Source organism: Solanum tuberosum, unplaced genomic scaffold (genome assembly GCF_000226075.1).
Source record: "Solanum tuberosum cultivar DM 1-3 516 R44 unplaced genomic scaffold, SolTub_3.0 scf00274, whole genome shotgun sequence".
In the NCBI taxonomy this organism is placed as follows: domain Eukaryota; kingdom Viridiplantae; phylum Streptophyta; class Magnoliopsida; order Solanales; family Solanaceae; genus Solanum; species Solanum tuberosum.
In genome coordinates this window covers 532,155-545,974 of record NW_006239198.1, presented here as the reverse complement: position 1 = coordinate 545,974, position 13,820 = coordinate 532,155, and the positions used below count along the sequence as shown (strand labels likewise).

Sequence of the window (13,820 nt, the reverse complement as noted above, 5' to 3'; positions counted from 1 at the left end):
TAATTTTACCTTTCAACTTCCCCCCCCCCCCTGCCTTGGAGGTAGAGAGTTTGTTTCCGATAGACCCCCGGCTCGAGGAAAAACAGTTCAAAGCATTTTTGAAAAAGGAAATGACGGAAATGTAGAAGCCAATGAAAACCTAAAAAGTAAGAGAATATCTTACCTTCAGCTCAAATATCAATTCTGTAGATCTGCTGACATTAGGATTTTGTGATGGCACAGCATCCACAGTCTCTCCAGAATCATCCTCCAATGGTCCTACACATGAAGCTTCATCAAGGAGGACTTCATCATCCTCTGAAGCAGAATAACTGCTATTGGATCCAAGTAAAATGCATGAATCCAAATATTTTCCATTCTGAACCACAAAAGAAAAAGGAAATCAACTTAGCCATTCCATCGCCACCAAAACAATAGAGCTTCATAATTAATATTTGTATAATAAGTGAATCATGCATCTAGAGGACATACCTTGATCTTAACATTCCTAAATTGCAACTTCTTTCCACTTCCAACGTAAATTATAGCCTCTTCACTCGGACAAGAGAGATTTTTTCCTCTCCTATCTTGCAAAAACAAAATTCCACCTTTGCCATCATATATGAAAAGATCATACCTTTCATCATCAGCAACCAAAGGTCTCTGAGGAGAGAGTGAGAGTTCCGGAGAAGGCTGGTTAAAAACTGAATCATTAAGAATAACAGCATCTACAGTATGAGAACTTCCATCATCGTCATTTGCCAGCATACTTCGAACATTTGGTACAAAAAACTCCACAACAGCAAGCAAAAAATCAAGTGCAACTAGAAGTTGTGGCCTTTGAATGAAGAGAGAAAACGATGTCAAATTTTCATTGAATCTTGCATCGAGAATAACCATTGCAGGTACAAGTTTCATGTCCTCGTCATTAATAGTATTCAAGGTCATGCCAGCATATGCACCAGCATCAGCCACTGATTGTGAAGGATTATACCCAATTGTTTCCGGCTTCCGAATTGCCAACCTGAGTTCCTGTGCTATACCTTCACGATTATCCATCACGGTGAAATCTTCAAGTGTTGAAGACAAAAAGCCTTCTCCCACTGTATTGGATTTGTAGAGAAGCCACAGACCACTTACCTTGAAAACAAAAATAAGATTTGGATTCAGAATTTTGCATGCATAAAATTAAGGGGTCATTTGGTTGGGAACAAGTTATCCCAAACTTTGCAACCAAACAAGACACCAAAATTTTATCACTAGACTATTTTTTCATTCCAGGACTATTTATTTTTATCCCTCACAAAAAACGACCCCTAAAAGATAAATGAAAACAAAGATTAAACATAATTGGAATATAATTATTATCAATAATTGATGATGTGCAAAATTTATGATTTAAAAAGAGATAATTCAAGATAGATATTGAGTCATCACAGTATGTATACAACTATCCAAAGCATTGCACTTCAAGCATATTTGTTTGAGATCAATTCATCAATAAGTGAGAAAATACATTTTTCACAAAACTGCCTAACCAAAATGAAGGTGATATGCAACATCATGCCCAACTGTTTGTATTTAAGCATCTGCCTCTGCTCAAATTTACTTTTGTTCATCAGACAAAAACGGCAAACAAAGATCAAACATGCAATAAGACCAATTCCCTCACACTGTCTTCAATGAAAATGCATTTGAAAATTAGCAAAATTTGTTCCCTGATATGTTTCCATTATATCATCTAACTGACAACTATTGACCCAAGAAACATCAGAGAACAATGTTCTTTCATTTCACAGAATCAAAAATTTAACAAACTGGAATAGCAAGAAGATGGATGTACAATTTGAAAGGGTAATAATATTTTTTTTTAAAACCTAAATAAAGGAGCCTCAAACTGAGTTACCTGCATCGTTGCAAGCGATGCATCCCTTGTCAATCCATAGTGAAGGCCAAGCTCAACCAGATTAATAGCAATAGAGACCTTGGTTACAATCCACTTATCTTTATCTTTATCTTCAGCTTCAGATTTAACAACATCAGAATTTCTCGCTGATAAATGTTGTGCCTTTTCAGCTGAAGGTGATGAGGAGTCATCTATCAGAGGCGGCACAACATTAGGAGTCTCTGAAAGATTTTCCTGCGCGCATTCTGCAATTATCTCATACTCCTTGCTTGATAGAGCAGCTTTTAATTCTTCAATCTGAAATTTTCAGACAGCATGAAAATTGGGAAAATTTGAAAACAACAGTCAGATAACTTTTTGTATTAAAGTACCTTGATAGCAACTTCAACACTAGGAATTTGATGTAATAGGTCCCGCAGTGATCGCAGTATAACAATTGAAACTCCATTGACGTCTTGGATGATACTCTCACCCGATTCGGAGCCGGCACCCACATTTAAATTGATATCTTCGACCTAAAGGAAGGCATATTTGAGACATGTTCTCAGCTGAACTACGTATTGGAGCAACTTCAAGAAAGGGACAATTAAATAGTAGACTATTGTCGTATCTGCCTGTATTACCATTAAGCTTATAAAGCAAGCCCACCAAATTAACAATCTATGGCAATCTACAAATTCCCTATTTAAAGGATTCTCTTTGAACAAATCGCAAAACCTTTTCAAATGTTACAACATGCATTAATTGAGCTTCAAACGGGTTTTTTGATTGGTAATATGCAAATTCTGTTTCATGCAAAAGCATGTAAATCTGACGGCAAAAATGAGATTTTATTGAGTTAGACTACTTAATTCTCATTCTGTGTCTAATTTCCAAATCAGTCTAAGAAAATTGTGATATTAGCAACTAGCATCTCCATCAAAAACTTTACAAACAGAGATAAGCATAAGGATCTTACAGATATAGTTAATATTTCCCGGTGTACAGCATTCATATCACTTTTGCTACCACAAAACCACTGAAACTTGTTTTGGACAGTAATGTGAACAACATCAAGCTTCAAATAACTGCAAGAGGAAACTATGAGATCAGCTGTGATTATTTGTTATACAAATGTTACTAAAGGTCCTTTCATAAATGTTTAATCCACATATCACCGCGATACAGAGACATGGATATCAACATGAAGATACACCAAAAATTGGCAGCAAATTAAAATTTTAAATTAGACAACTGGTGATGGGTGCATATTTTAACAAAGTGACTCGAAAGCATCACCAGAGAATTGTAAACTCACTCAAGGCTATCAGTCCTTCGAGGCATTAATATTATCGGCTTTCTTAGAGAAAGATCCAACTTGAAAGCAGGCGATCCTTCAACCTCACTTCTTGTAAACCACTTCTCTGAGTTTGTAACTTGATCTGTTATTCTGACAACATCATTGGAACTGTTTGGAACAAGACCCATGAAGTAACTGACAATCTACAGGAAAATCAAAATATTATGACATTATTTATAACACAAGAATAGCCAAATAGAAAATTTAAAGCTTTACTACCTCTTGGATAAAGCGATTCAAATAAACAATCCTCACTTCGGACAGCTGGCCTATAAGGCTGTAATCATAACCCATATAGTCTTCATCATCAACATTGAATGAACAAAACTCCAGCTGCAATCCACAAACACAGTGACCAGTTAGTTTCGGGAAAATAAATAAGACACCTCCACAGAAGTGTATCAAATGGCAAACCAAAAGAATAGATACAAAATCAAGAATAAAGCAAATTTGTGGCAGAGAAGCCAACATTGTTCAAACAGCTTGTTGGTTTTTTTCTATTTTACTATATCTGTTGCATGAAATTATTCAACAAACAGTAAGTTTAATCTCCGCCAAAATAGTTCAATGAAAGAACCGGTAGATGCTCTACGATCAAAAGTCTGAACTGGCTAGAAGTCTGCACAAGTTAATGTCCACTCCTTTATTGATATTAGAAATAAGGGAGAGCGAGGCGGTTGGTGTAACTCAACAATTCCTGAATATTATTCGTGCTTCAAAGGTGTGTAAAAAGCACCAAAGGTATGTTCAGATTTAAACCACAAATTATAGTAAAGAAAGACGCATGATGAAGCCAAAAATTAAGCTATAAAAGATGCAAGAAAAAAAAAACTGACAATATAAATAAAAATTAGAAGTAGAGGAATATAAAAATCCATAATCAAATGAAATGAAGTAAAAACTAATGTTAATAGAGTTTAAAAACCTCTTAGATTTCCCATTTTGATGCAAAATATTCTTTTGATTCAAATTCAATGCCTAGTTTTTTTTCCTGCAGTAGATTTTTAATTTCCCAATCTTGAATTTGAATTTGAATTACTACATAGCCATCCATGAACTTAACAATTAATGGATCAATTTTCCATACATTTATTTATTCACAGAAAGAATTTCCGTACTATATTTGTTGTTTAGTGCCTTCCACCAGGTTTTTGTTGAAGTGCATGCCTCAGATCTTAGCACCTTCATCCGAACACCCAACTTGTGTTGTGCCTTACTTCCAAACTTCATTGCAAGTTGGCCACGCCTTTGTCAACACCCTTCAGTTCAATTTTATGTAAAATATTTCTCTAATAGTCCGTTCCACAAAGAACTGCACCTTTCTATATTTAAAAATAATCTAATATTATAATTGTCATTTACCTTAATGACATGCCTTTCTACCAAAGTAACATATTTAAGATCACAAGTTCCAAAAGTCGGTCTTTCTCTCTTAATCTCCAAGCCTAGGCAAACACCTATATAAATTGAAAGACAGGAAGTTACCAAGACTACCTCCTTTCCATGTTAGGAGCCACTTAGTTGTAACAGAAAACCTTCACTCATGCTTGTCAATTCCATCTCTCCACCAACTGTTCACTGTTACAACGTTAGCACCACCTACATTTGTACTAATACTGTTTTTTCATAGAAGGATGAAGCATGTAGCTATTGATTTCCATTTTGTTCGTGAACAAGTTCAACAAAAGACACTTGAGGCTCATCAGTCATCACCTTCACTTCATTGATCAAGTTGCTGCCGTCCTCACCAAGCCTCTTCAGCGTACAGCTTTTCTACACCATTTTCACAAGCTGAGGCTTGCTCCAGTCACCCCCCACTTGCGGGGGCATATTAACAGATAATACATGTTATACCCTCAGTTTAGGAGCTTGTTATTAGCTTCCTATTTTTTTCAGCTATCTGATGGTTCAATAATACATGGTTAGTCATTTGTATTATTTAGGATTTCCGATAGTTTCCTGTATTCTAGGTTTTCTGCTGCTTTGTACCTTATCAGATTAGTATTTTCAGTTTTGTATCTGCTCTATATAAAGAGCATGTTATACGTGAATACAATCATCTTTTTCTTTTACATCCAAACCTTTATAACACCATGACCGACCTTTGAGGCAGTTGAGCATTATACCACTTGAATGTGTTAAATTTGGAGACTTTAAGAATTTAATCTAAGTGTCGAACATTTGTTAATTAAGTTAGTATGGTCATGATACGTTGTTAATATACATGAGTTTGTGTATGTAGATTAAGGTTGTTGAGTATCATTGGGGCGGCTGACACAACTTTCAACTTAACTAGAGCGACTTTGAGGCATGTCGAGCTATAAGCTTCTTGTGTGTTTTCAAATCAACTCATGCTTCGAAAATAACAATTTAAAATGAGATTCCCTGCATGTGCGAAACAAGTTTGCATGGTTTGCTCCATGATTAGACTTAAATGATGAAAATGTCCAAGTCTTGAACTTCATAAAAGTTTCTAATGCTTTTATGCAAATCTTGTGCTATGGTGCGACACACCCAATTATTTAAATGCCTACCTTGATGTGTTTGGTTTAAATCATTCTTGGCATGCTTTTGTTGATGATATTATATTTCATTTTCATCTATGAAAAGAAATTGACCAGCTGATCAAGAAAAGGAGAGATTACTGTGGCTACTGAAAGCTTCATATACACAACTCAAAAATCCCTATCCCTAATTGGAGAGATTATTGTGTCCCACCTCAGAAAATGAAACCTTCTCCCCAACAAAGTAACATTTAACAAGAACGGTGACAAAATAACCAAAAGTAATGAAAGAATTCCACTCAATGTGCCCAATTATTTTTAAAAAAATTGGTGGTGTCAGGGCATGCTTCTGCACAGCTCAACTATTCCTTCAGGTACATGTTATCTCCCGCCAAACCAGATACTGGGTAACTCTGCCTACCAGGGATTTAGACAGATGGAAAAAAAATCACCTAGTGTTGCTGTTTTTGTCTCTACTGGAATAAGAATCTAGGTCTCCAAGGATCGCATCCACTCATTCACTAGGCCACACCCTGAGTGAAAGGATTTTTAAATTTTTCTTTTAAATAAAGGTTGCTAAAGTATCAAACCAGAAAAGTGCACACCAACTATTTTGATCATACCTGCGGGAGTAACTAGGCAAATTGGATGTTAGAACTTCATTACTACTATAGGCATAGCCAATAAAGACAGCAGTCACGACAACAGCAATCAATGATAGTAACGGCAGCAATAGCTAGAAAAACCACCACACCAGCTATACAATGAATTACCTCTACAAAAGAACTACCACCAGGATTCCTCATATCACATGCCCAGAAATAAAGGTGACTACTAGGAAGGCTGTCATCACTAATTCTCAGATTTCCAAGAGATGCCTTTATTGTAAAAGAAGATGGAAACACCTGGCCAAGGAGAAAACAAGATTGAAAATTCACACTCACATGATAAATATCACAATGGAAAAAATCAAAATTGATAGAAACAACAGACCTTGATATCAGTAAGAAAATTGTCCTGAGACAAGGTAGCGAGCTTAGATCCACCCTCTTTCATCAGCAAAATCTGGGCACGAGCCATGTTCAATGTCAGACCAAATATAATCCTAGACTTCCCCTTCCCAAGCAAACCCTTCACTGCAGGCACATCCATTGTTTCCTCAGAATCAACCACATTTTCCTTGGGATAATCATGCTGTGTAATGGCTGATGAAGAAGTGTCACTGAAAGACTCAGGGATTTCTTCCCCCACATTAATGGCATTTACAAATTCCATTACTGCCAGTATTGTTGGTCTACGACAGAAAAAAGACAAGGTAGCAAGTGTGACAACTACCTGTAATAACCAACAAGCAATTAAATTAGAAATCGTTAAGTGTAATTAAGCAGACAGATTTAGTCACATAAGAAATACAGGCTGACCTTTGTATCAGTGCTAGTATAGCGAGGTGACTTCCGGTCATAAATAGCCACTTGAGCCGTCACAAAACTATCTAATGTATCATTCATTATTACAGGATTAGTTCCACTATCGTTAAAATCGATAGGCAGAAGACCAGCAAAACGATTAAAACTAGGAGCCTTTGACATGGTCTTTTCTGAAGGTAAAGAGTTTCCCGATGAATAAGGACTATCAACCAGGTCATTTAAATTTTCAGATGCCTCATAGAACTCCTCTTCTCCTTCATATTGACTAGATTCATTGCATTGGGTCTCAACATCATTTAAAAGGGGGGGTGCAGTAATATTTCTGATGAAGGATCGTGCTAGATAGCAAGAGCCAGACATCCCTGTCTGGCAAACCAAATCTTCTATCTCAAGAGCTTTCAGGAGAGTCCCTATAAAAATATCATTACCTCTAATTGAAAGTTCAACCTGTGCAAGACATTAAATTTAAACCATTTAAGCAAAAGAATAGGGATAAAAAGAAAACCTTAGACTTGCAGTAGTCTTACCCGACCACCTGTTGCTCGAAATTCAAATAAGCCTCTTTCCTTAGCTAGAAGTGCCTTAGTAAAACTCTGATCATGCTAGAGAAAGTGGAAAGCACATTATACTGTCAGTGTGGTCATTTATTTTACAAGAAAAAATGTTCTTGATAGCTTTCACCCATACTCACCTCATGACTATAATTGAAGGACATCTTTAACTCATCAAGAACACCGGTCAAATACAGACTCTCCATTTGTGAGAGATCAATTATATCATTGCCTGCATGATCAGCTTCATAATCTTCAGACTCGGATGATGATTCAGATAAACCAGTTATAGGAGCTGATCCCTGCACGAAACCTCACTTTTGAGAACATTCCCATCACAACATGTTAGGACTTGATGAATATATACTCCTGTTCCCCTCTACAACACCCAACCCCACAAAGGGGAGAAAGAGTACCATCATGATAGCAACCATGCTAGACACTCCATACAGGCTCCTAAAATTCTGAAGACTTAATTTGTCAAATCCTTGGAATTTTTTTATTTTTTTTAAATAGACAGTATTGTCCTAGTTCTTAATCACACATCAAAAACCTATTTTTCCATTGCTTTTAATTGATCCCATTTACTTATAGTTAGGATCTCGATCTATTAACAACATCCAGAGGAAAGAAATTAGAAGAGAGACAGACAGACAGACAGAGACAGAGAGACTCCTGCAAGTTTCAAGGCATCCAACAGGTTTATCACACTTAAGCCTCCAAGATTGAATTCTGCTGACCACTCTTACCACATTTTCACCTTTATACCAAACTATTAATAGCATTTCAATTCTTATTTCACCATAGACACCCACATAAGGATGTTATCCGACTTAAGAAATTTGAACTACAATTTTATGCCTCTAACCATTGGGATGTCAATAAGTAATTTATTCCAAATCATCATAAGAGAAAGAGCACGAAGGTCTACCGATGCCCGATAGATGGCCCCCTGCAAGTGACTCTGCCATGTTTTCTTTAAATCTTCAGAGTCACAACGTAATATTAATGCATTTGCATCTTCCACAATCTACATGTGACAATAAGGTAAGCAAGGTCAGAAACCGGAAACTGCATGACCAGAAAAAGACAAAGATAGAGAAGTACGTTGTTGGATCGTTCAGCACTGTAGACAGCCAACACATATTGTTCATTGCCAACATCATTTGGAGGAACTTGATATAGTTGCTTCCCTCGTAAACTGCAATAAGGCAGTACAACAATGAAGCTAAGGATACATTGCACAGATAAAAGATGGAGAAGACTGACCAATAAGAATTACAATCAGAAAACCTAGATAGGCTTCCCAAGAAGACCACCAAAAATCTTGGCATTGTCTATTTTATTTCTCTTTTTTTCCATTAATTATCAAATATAAATTGGAAACAGCTTCTCTACCTTCACAAGGTACGGATAAGGAATGTACACACCACCCTCCCCAAACCCCACTTGTGGAATACACTGGGTATGTTGTTCTTGTTGCATCAATAAAAAGGAGTTATTGTTTATAAAAATTCCGAAAAATCCTCCATTGCCCTAGACACCGTCCTACACTGCACTCCTTCCTCCGGAAACCTTATCATATTAAGTATCCACCTAACACCCATGAGATCTTCAACTCCATACAGTTGGTCATGTCTATCCAAAATTTAAAAAAAAAAATGATGTTGACCAGCCTTACGTAGTTGCTTTTGTGGTGTTTTGTTGTAACTTGATTGATTAGGTGATGCCAAACATGCACGAAAGTCTTTACCTGATATACTGCTTGTAAGATCTAGAGCCAGGATTTTCCAGTATATAAAGGAAGGATCCAACAATACATAGGTATCTACGCTTCCATATAGCCTCCCTACCACCAACACCCTACAGAATAAAAGAAATCATAATCATCAGAAATGTACAACTAACTACGGCACATATTAGTATGCAAGAAAATATGGATATGTTGATCCGAAAGCAACCTTCCAGGTAAGAAGACACAACCACCCCTCAAAATCAGACTGTGTCCAAGGCCGATAAACATCTGAATCATTTATTTCCTCTGCTTCAAATATCTTTGCAACTTGCATCAACCGATGATACCGAGCAGGAGAAAAATGGAATCCTAAAGAAGGAAGACGCACTGCAAGTCTCATCGAAGGAAAGGCAGGATTCTCTAGTCGGATCTGGAAAATTTTGAATATGAAAAGCATTGTACACAAAGTAGAAGCTGTGAAAACATACTAAGGTATATTATGTGAATGTAACAGCATGTTCAGAAGAAATGTGCAATCACCTGTTGCAGCTTTAGAACCACAGCACACTTGTCAATAACAGGCAAAAAAGTAACAAAAGTGGATCTAGATGGACCAACTCCATTTGTTGGAGTTTGACTCCAATAATAATCACCATCAACCAGGAAAGCAGAAACATCGCTCAAGACCATATCAAACTGAACATACATATTCATCTCTTCAGGTAAAACAATCTCAGAATCATCCTGCACACATTGCATAAACACAGCACATTAGCCAACTTAGGGATATCTAGTCCTATAGTATAGACGATCCTAAGATATACCTTTGTAGAAATCACCAAATTTCCCAAGTCAAGAAGCAGCTTAGTTGAGTGAGTGCTATCTGGACAGAAATCTGTAGGAATTGTAATTTTTGGAGCTGCAATTTTCAAATCTAAGAAAAACCTGGCAGAAAGCAGATATCAATATTAATCTTCAGTGGATATCAATATTAATCTTCAGGAAGAGTGTAAGCAATGCAGGAATGGAGTGGTTGACTGGGTTGTTTAATGTCATTTTTAGGACGTCTAGCATGCCTGAAGAATGGAGGTGGAGTACAATGATCCCATTGTACAAGAACAAAGGGGATATTAATAATTGTAGCAACTACAGGGGTATCAAGTTGCTAAGCCACACTAAGAAAGTTTGGGAGAGGGTGGTGGAGATTAGGGTGAGGATGGGTGAATATACTAACGAGAACCAATATGAACTTATGCCAGGGGTTCAACCACAGAAGTCATTCATCTCGTAAGGAGATTGGTGGAGCAGTATAGGGAGAAGAAGCGCGAAGTCCCAAGAGGGATTCTTTGGAGATGTTAAGAGGCTAAAAGGGGTCGTAACTTACATTAGGGTGAATGAGGACATGTACGATGAAGCCAAAACATGGGCGAGGATAGTAGGAGGGGACTCGAAGCACTTCTAATCGTGAAAGGGTTGCACCAGGGATCGGCTTTTAGCATGTTCTTTTTTGCCTTGGAGATAGATGAAGATGAATTACTGTGGCATATGCTATTTGTGGATGACATAGTATTGATGGACGGGACGCGCAACGGAGTTAACGATCAGTTGGAGGTTTGAAGACAGACCCGAGAGTCTAAAGAGTTCAGTTTGAGCAAGACTGACACAGAGTATTTAGAGTGCAAGTTCAATAACGTAACTCACGAGGCGGATGTCGAAGTGAGGATGGGTACTCAGGTTATCTCTGGAAGAGGTAGTTTCAAGTATCTTGGGTATGTAATCTAAGATAATGGTGAGATCAATAAGGCTGTTACACATCGTATTGGAGTGGTGGATGAAATGGATGTTTGCATCCGGTGTATTGTGTGATAAGAATGTGTCACCAAGACTTAAAGGTAGGTTCTATGAATTGTGGTTAAACCAGCTATGTTGTATGAGGCGTAGAGTTGACTGGTCAATAGATCGCACGTCCAAAATATGAAAGCAAAATATGAAAGTAGCAAAAATGAAAATGTTGCAATTGATATGTGGGCATACTAGGAGAAATGGGTTATGAGTGAGGATTTTTTAGATAAGGTGGGAGTGGCCCCTACGGTGGACAAGATAAGGAAGGCGAGACTGAGATTGTTAAACATGTAAAAAGAAGATGCTCATATACCCCAGTAACCCCAATAAGGAGGTGTGAGAGGTTGGATATGATGAGCTTAAAGGAAGGTAGAGGTAGATCAAAGAAGTATTGGGGAAAGGTAATTAGACAGGATATGGCACACCTACAGCTTACCGAGGATATGACCCTAGATAAGAGGATATAGAGGTCGAGAATTAAGGTAGAAAGTTAGTAGATAGTTGTGTGTTGTCTAGTTATTATTATTATTATTATTATTATTATTATTATTATTATTATTATTATTATTATTATTATTATTATTATTATTATTATTATTATTATTATTATTATTATTATTATTATTATTATTATTATTATTATTATTATTATTATTATTATTATTATTATTATTATTATTATTATTATTATTATTATTATTATTATTATTATTATTATTATTATTATTATTATTATTATTATTATTATTATTATTATTATTATTATTATTATTATTATTATTATTATTATTATTATTATTATTATTATTATTATTATTATTATTATTATTATTATTATTATTATTATTATTATTATTATTATTATTATTATTATTATTATTATTATTATTATTATTATTATTATTATTATTATTATTATTATTATTATTATTATTATTATTATTATTATTATTATTATTATTATTATTATTATTATTATTATTATTATTATTATTATTATTATTCCTATCTTATTATTTGATTTTTTAATTACCCGTTGTTTTTTACATTTTGCTTAGGCTATCATATTATTTGTTATTTCTACTGTTCTTTTCTCCATTATTTTCAGCATGACTTCTTCACTGTTGTATTTCTTTCTCATATTATTTTTATATGCGGTTACTTGGGCTAGGGTCCTTTGGAAACAACCACTCTACCTTCGCAAAGCAACAAAAAGTAGGGGTAAGGTTGTGTACACACTATCCTCCTCGACCCACTTGTGGGACTACACCGGGTATGTTGTTGTTGTCATAGTGGATGGTGTAAAAGAATACAACATGTCAATGTCTACTGGTACTAGATTTATTTGGGCCATTCAAGGATTGACAATGTTACAACATTAAACTGCAAAAGATAGATAAACCTGACAGAGTTATAGCCAGACATGCCTAGAATCCTAGGTCACAGAACCTCAACACTAGATCCCTGTTCACCACACCATCCCTCCCCAAAACCACCTACACTTTACATCAGGCACATTTATAGGGAGAATTTTTTTTCCTTTTCTTTGTGAGGTTGTCTACTTATTGGTATACTCCTTGTATACGGTTTTCATGCCCTTCACTAATGAAATGTTATTACTTTATCAATAAAAAAAACATCTAACAATTTTTCTCTCTTTTTTGACAAAGGTAACAAGTAACAATATTTCTTTTTAACTTCTCAAATCACTGTGAGGACAAGTAAACTCAACAATATCAAGATACAAGCTGAACAAATAGAAGAAGTATCCAACCTAGATTGATCCTTCAGAGCTCTGTTTACTTGTTCTTGTGCAGTTCGTTTGACTTCATCAATTGTCATCTGACAATAAGGCAATTACATCATCTACCAATACATTTCAAATGATAAATTGGGAATACATATATAAGCCAATAATCTCTTATATGTGTTCAATAATTCAACATTTTCAAGACATTAATATCCATATACTAGGTTATGGTGAGAAACAACCTACCAAACAAGTAGAAACTGCACAAGTTGATAAAAAAGGTGATACATGAAACGTCTTAAAAGTAATAGTCTCCCTATCCCAAAATGTTTACCTTTCCTTTTTTGGGTTGTTTCTAACTATTTCCAATGGAAGTTTCAATTCTATTTCGATACCACAATGATTCAAAGGCCTCTCTTTTACCTTTCTCAATACGAAATTATTCTCAGCTTTTTACTGATATTGATTGAATCAAACCAACTTGTGCGCACCTCAATATCTTCCACCAGCACAGGTCATATCGATATCTCTACCTACTACCAAGATTTAGGCAAATGTGAAGGATTGTCTAGGTTCTTTCCTTTGCAGGATATGAAACCTGGTCTCCCATAGTTTTTCTCCAGCTTCAACCGTTAAGCCACACCAATAGATGCTAATATTCATCCTATTCTACTAATATAATTATAACATGTTATCGAGATGGCATGCTTTCCTATCCCTAGAGGGGTAGAGAGGAAGATAGAAAAATTAAGAAGGGATTTTCTGTGGAATGGTTGTGAAGAGAAAA

The 13,820-nt window shown here is 35.7% G+C and overlaps 1 protein-coding gene across 1 annotated transcript in view; it reads right to left on the bottom strand.

Annotated features, from left to right (window-relative positions):
• LOC102583893 (uncharacterized) overlaps window positions 1–13,820 on the bottom strand; it is a 68,180-nt gene that overhangs the window by 40,117 nt on the left and 14,243 nt on the right. The window contains exons 15-33 of the mRNA XM_006358557.2: window positions 13,058–13,125; window positions 10,266–10,386; window positions 9,982–10,185; window positions 9,668–9,871; window positions 9,460–9,569; window positions 8,814–8,907; window positions 8,638–8,736; window positions 7,847–8,008; window positions 7,683–7,757; window positions 7,150–7,602; window positions 6,722–7,063; window positions 6,502–6,633; window positions 3,444–3,557; window positions 3,183–3,367; window positions 2,844–2,952; window positions 2,257–2,400; window positions 1,886–2,182; window positions 472–1,119; window positions 164–358 (exon numbers count right to left, since the gene is read on the bottom strand). Coding sequence (XP_006358619.1) covers window positions 164–358; window positions 472–1,119; window positions 1,886–2,182; window positions 2,257–2,400; window positions 2,844–2,952; window positions 3,183–3,367; window positions 3,444–3,557; window positions 6,502–6,633; window positions 6,722–7,063; window positions 7,150–7,602; window positions 7,683–7,757; window positions 7,847–8,008; window positions 8,638–8,736; window positions 8,814–8,907; window positions 9,460–9,569; window positions 9,668–9,871; window positions 9,982–10,185; window positions 10,266–10,386; window positions 13,058–13,125 — 3,756 coding nt within the window. The remainder of the gene's footprint in view (window positions 1–163; window positions 359–471; window positions 1,120–1,885; window positions 2,183–2,256; window positions 2,401–2,843; window positions 2,953–3,182; window positions 3,368–3,443; window positions 3,558–6,501; window positions 6,634–6,721; window positions 7,064–7,149; window positions 7,603–7,682; window positions 7,758–7,846; window positions 8,009–8,637; window positions 8,737–8,813; window positions 8,908–9,459; window positions 9,570–9,667; window positions 9,872–9,981; window positions 10,186–10,265; window positions 10,387–13,057; window positions 13,126–13,820) is intronic.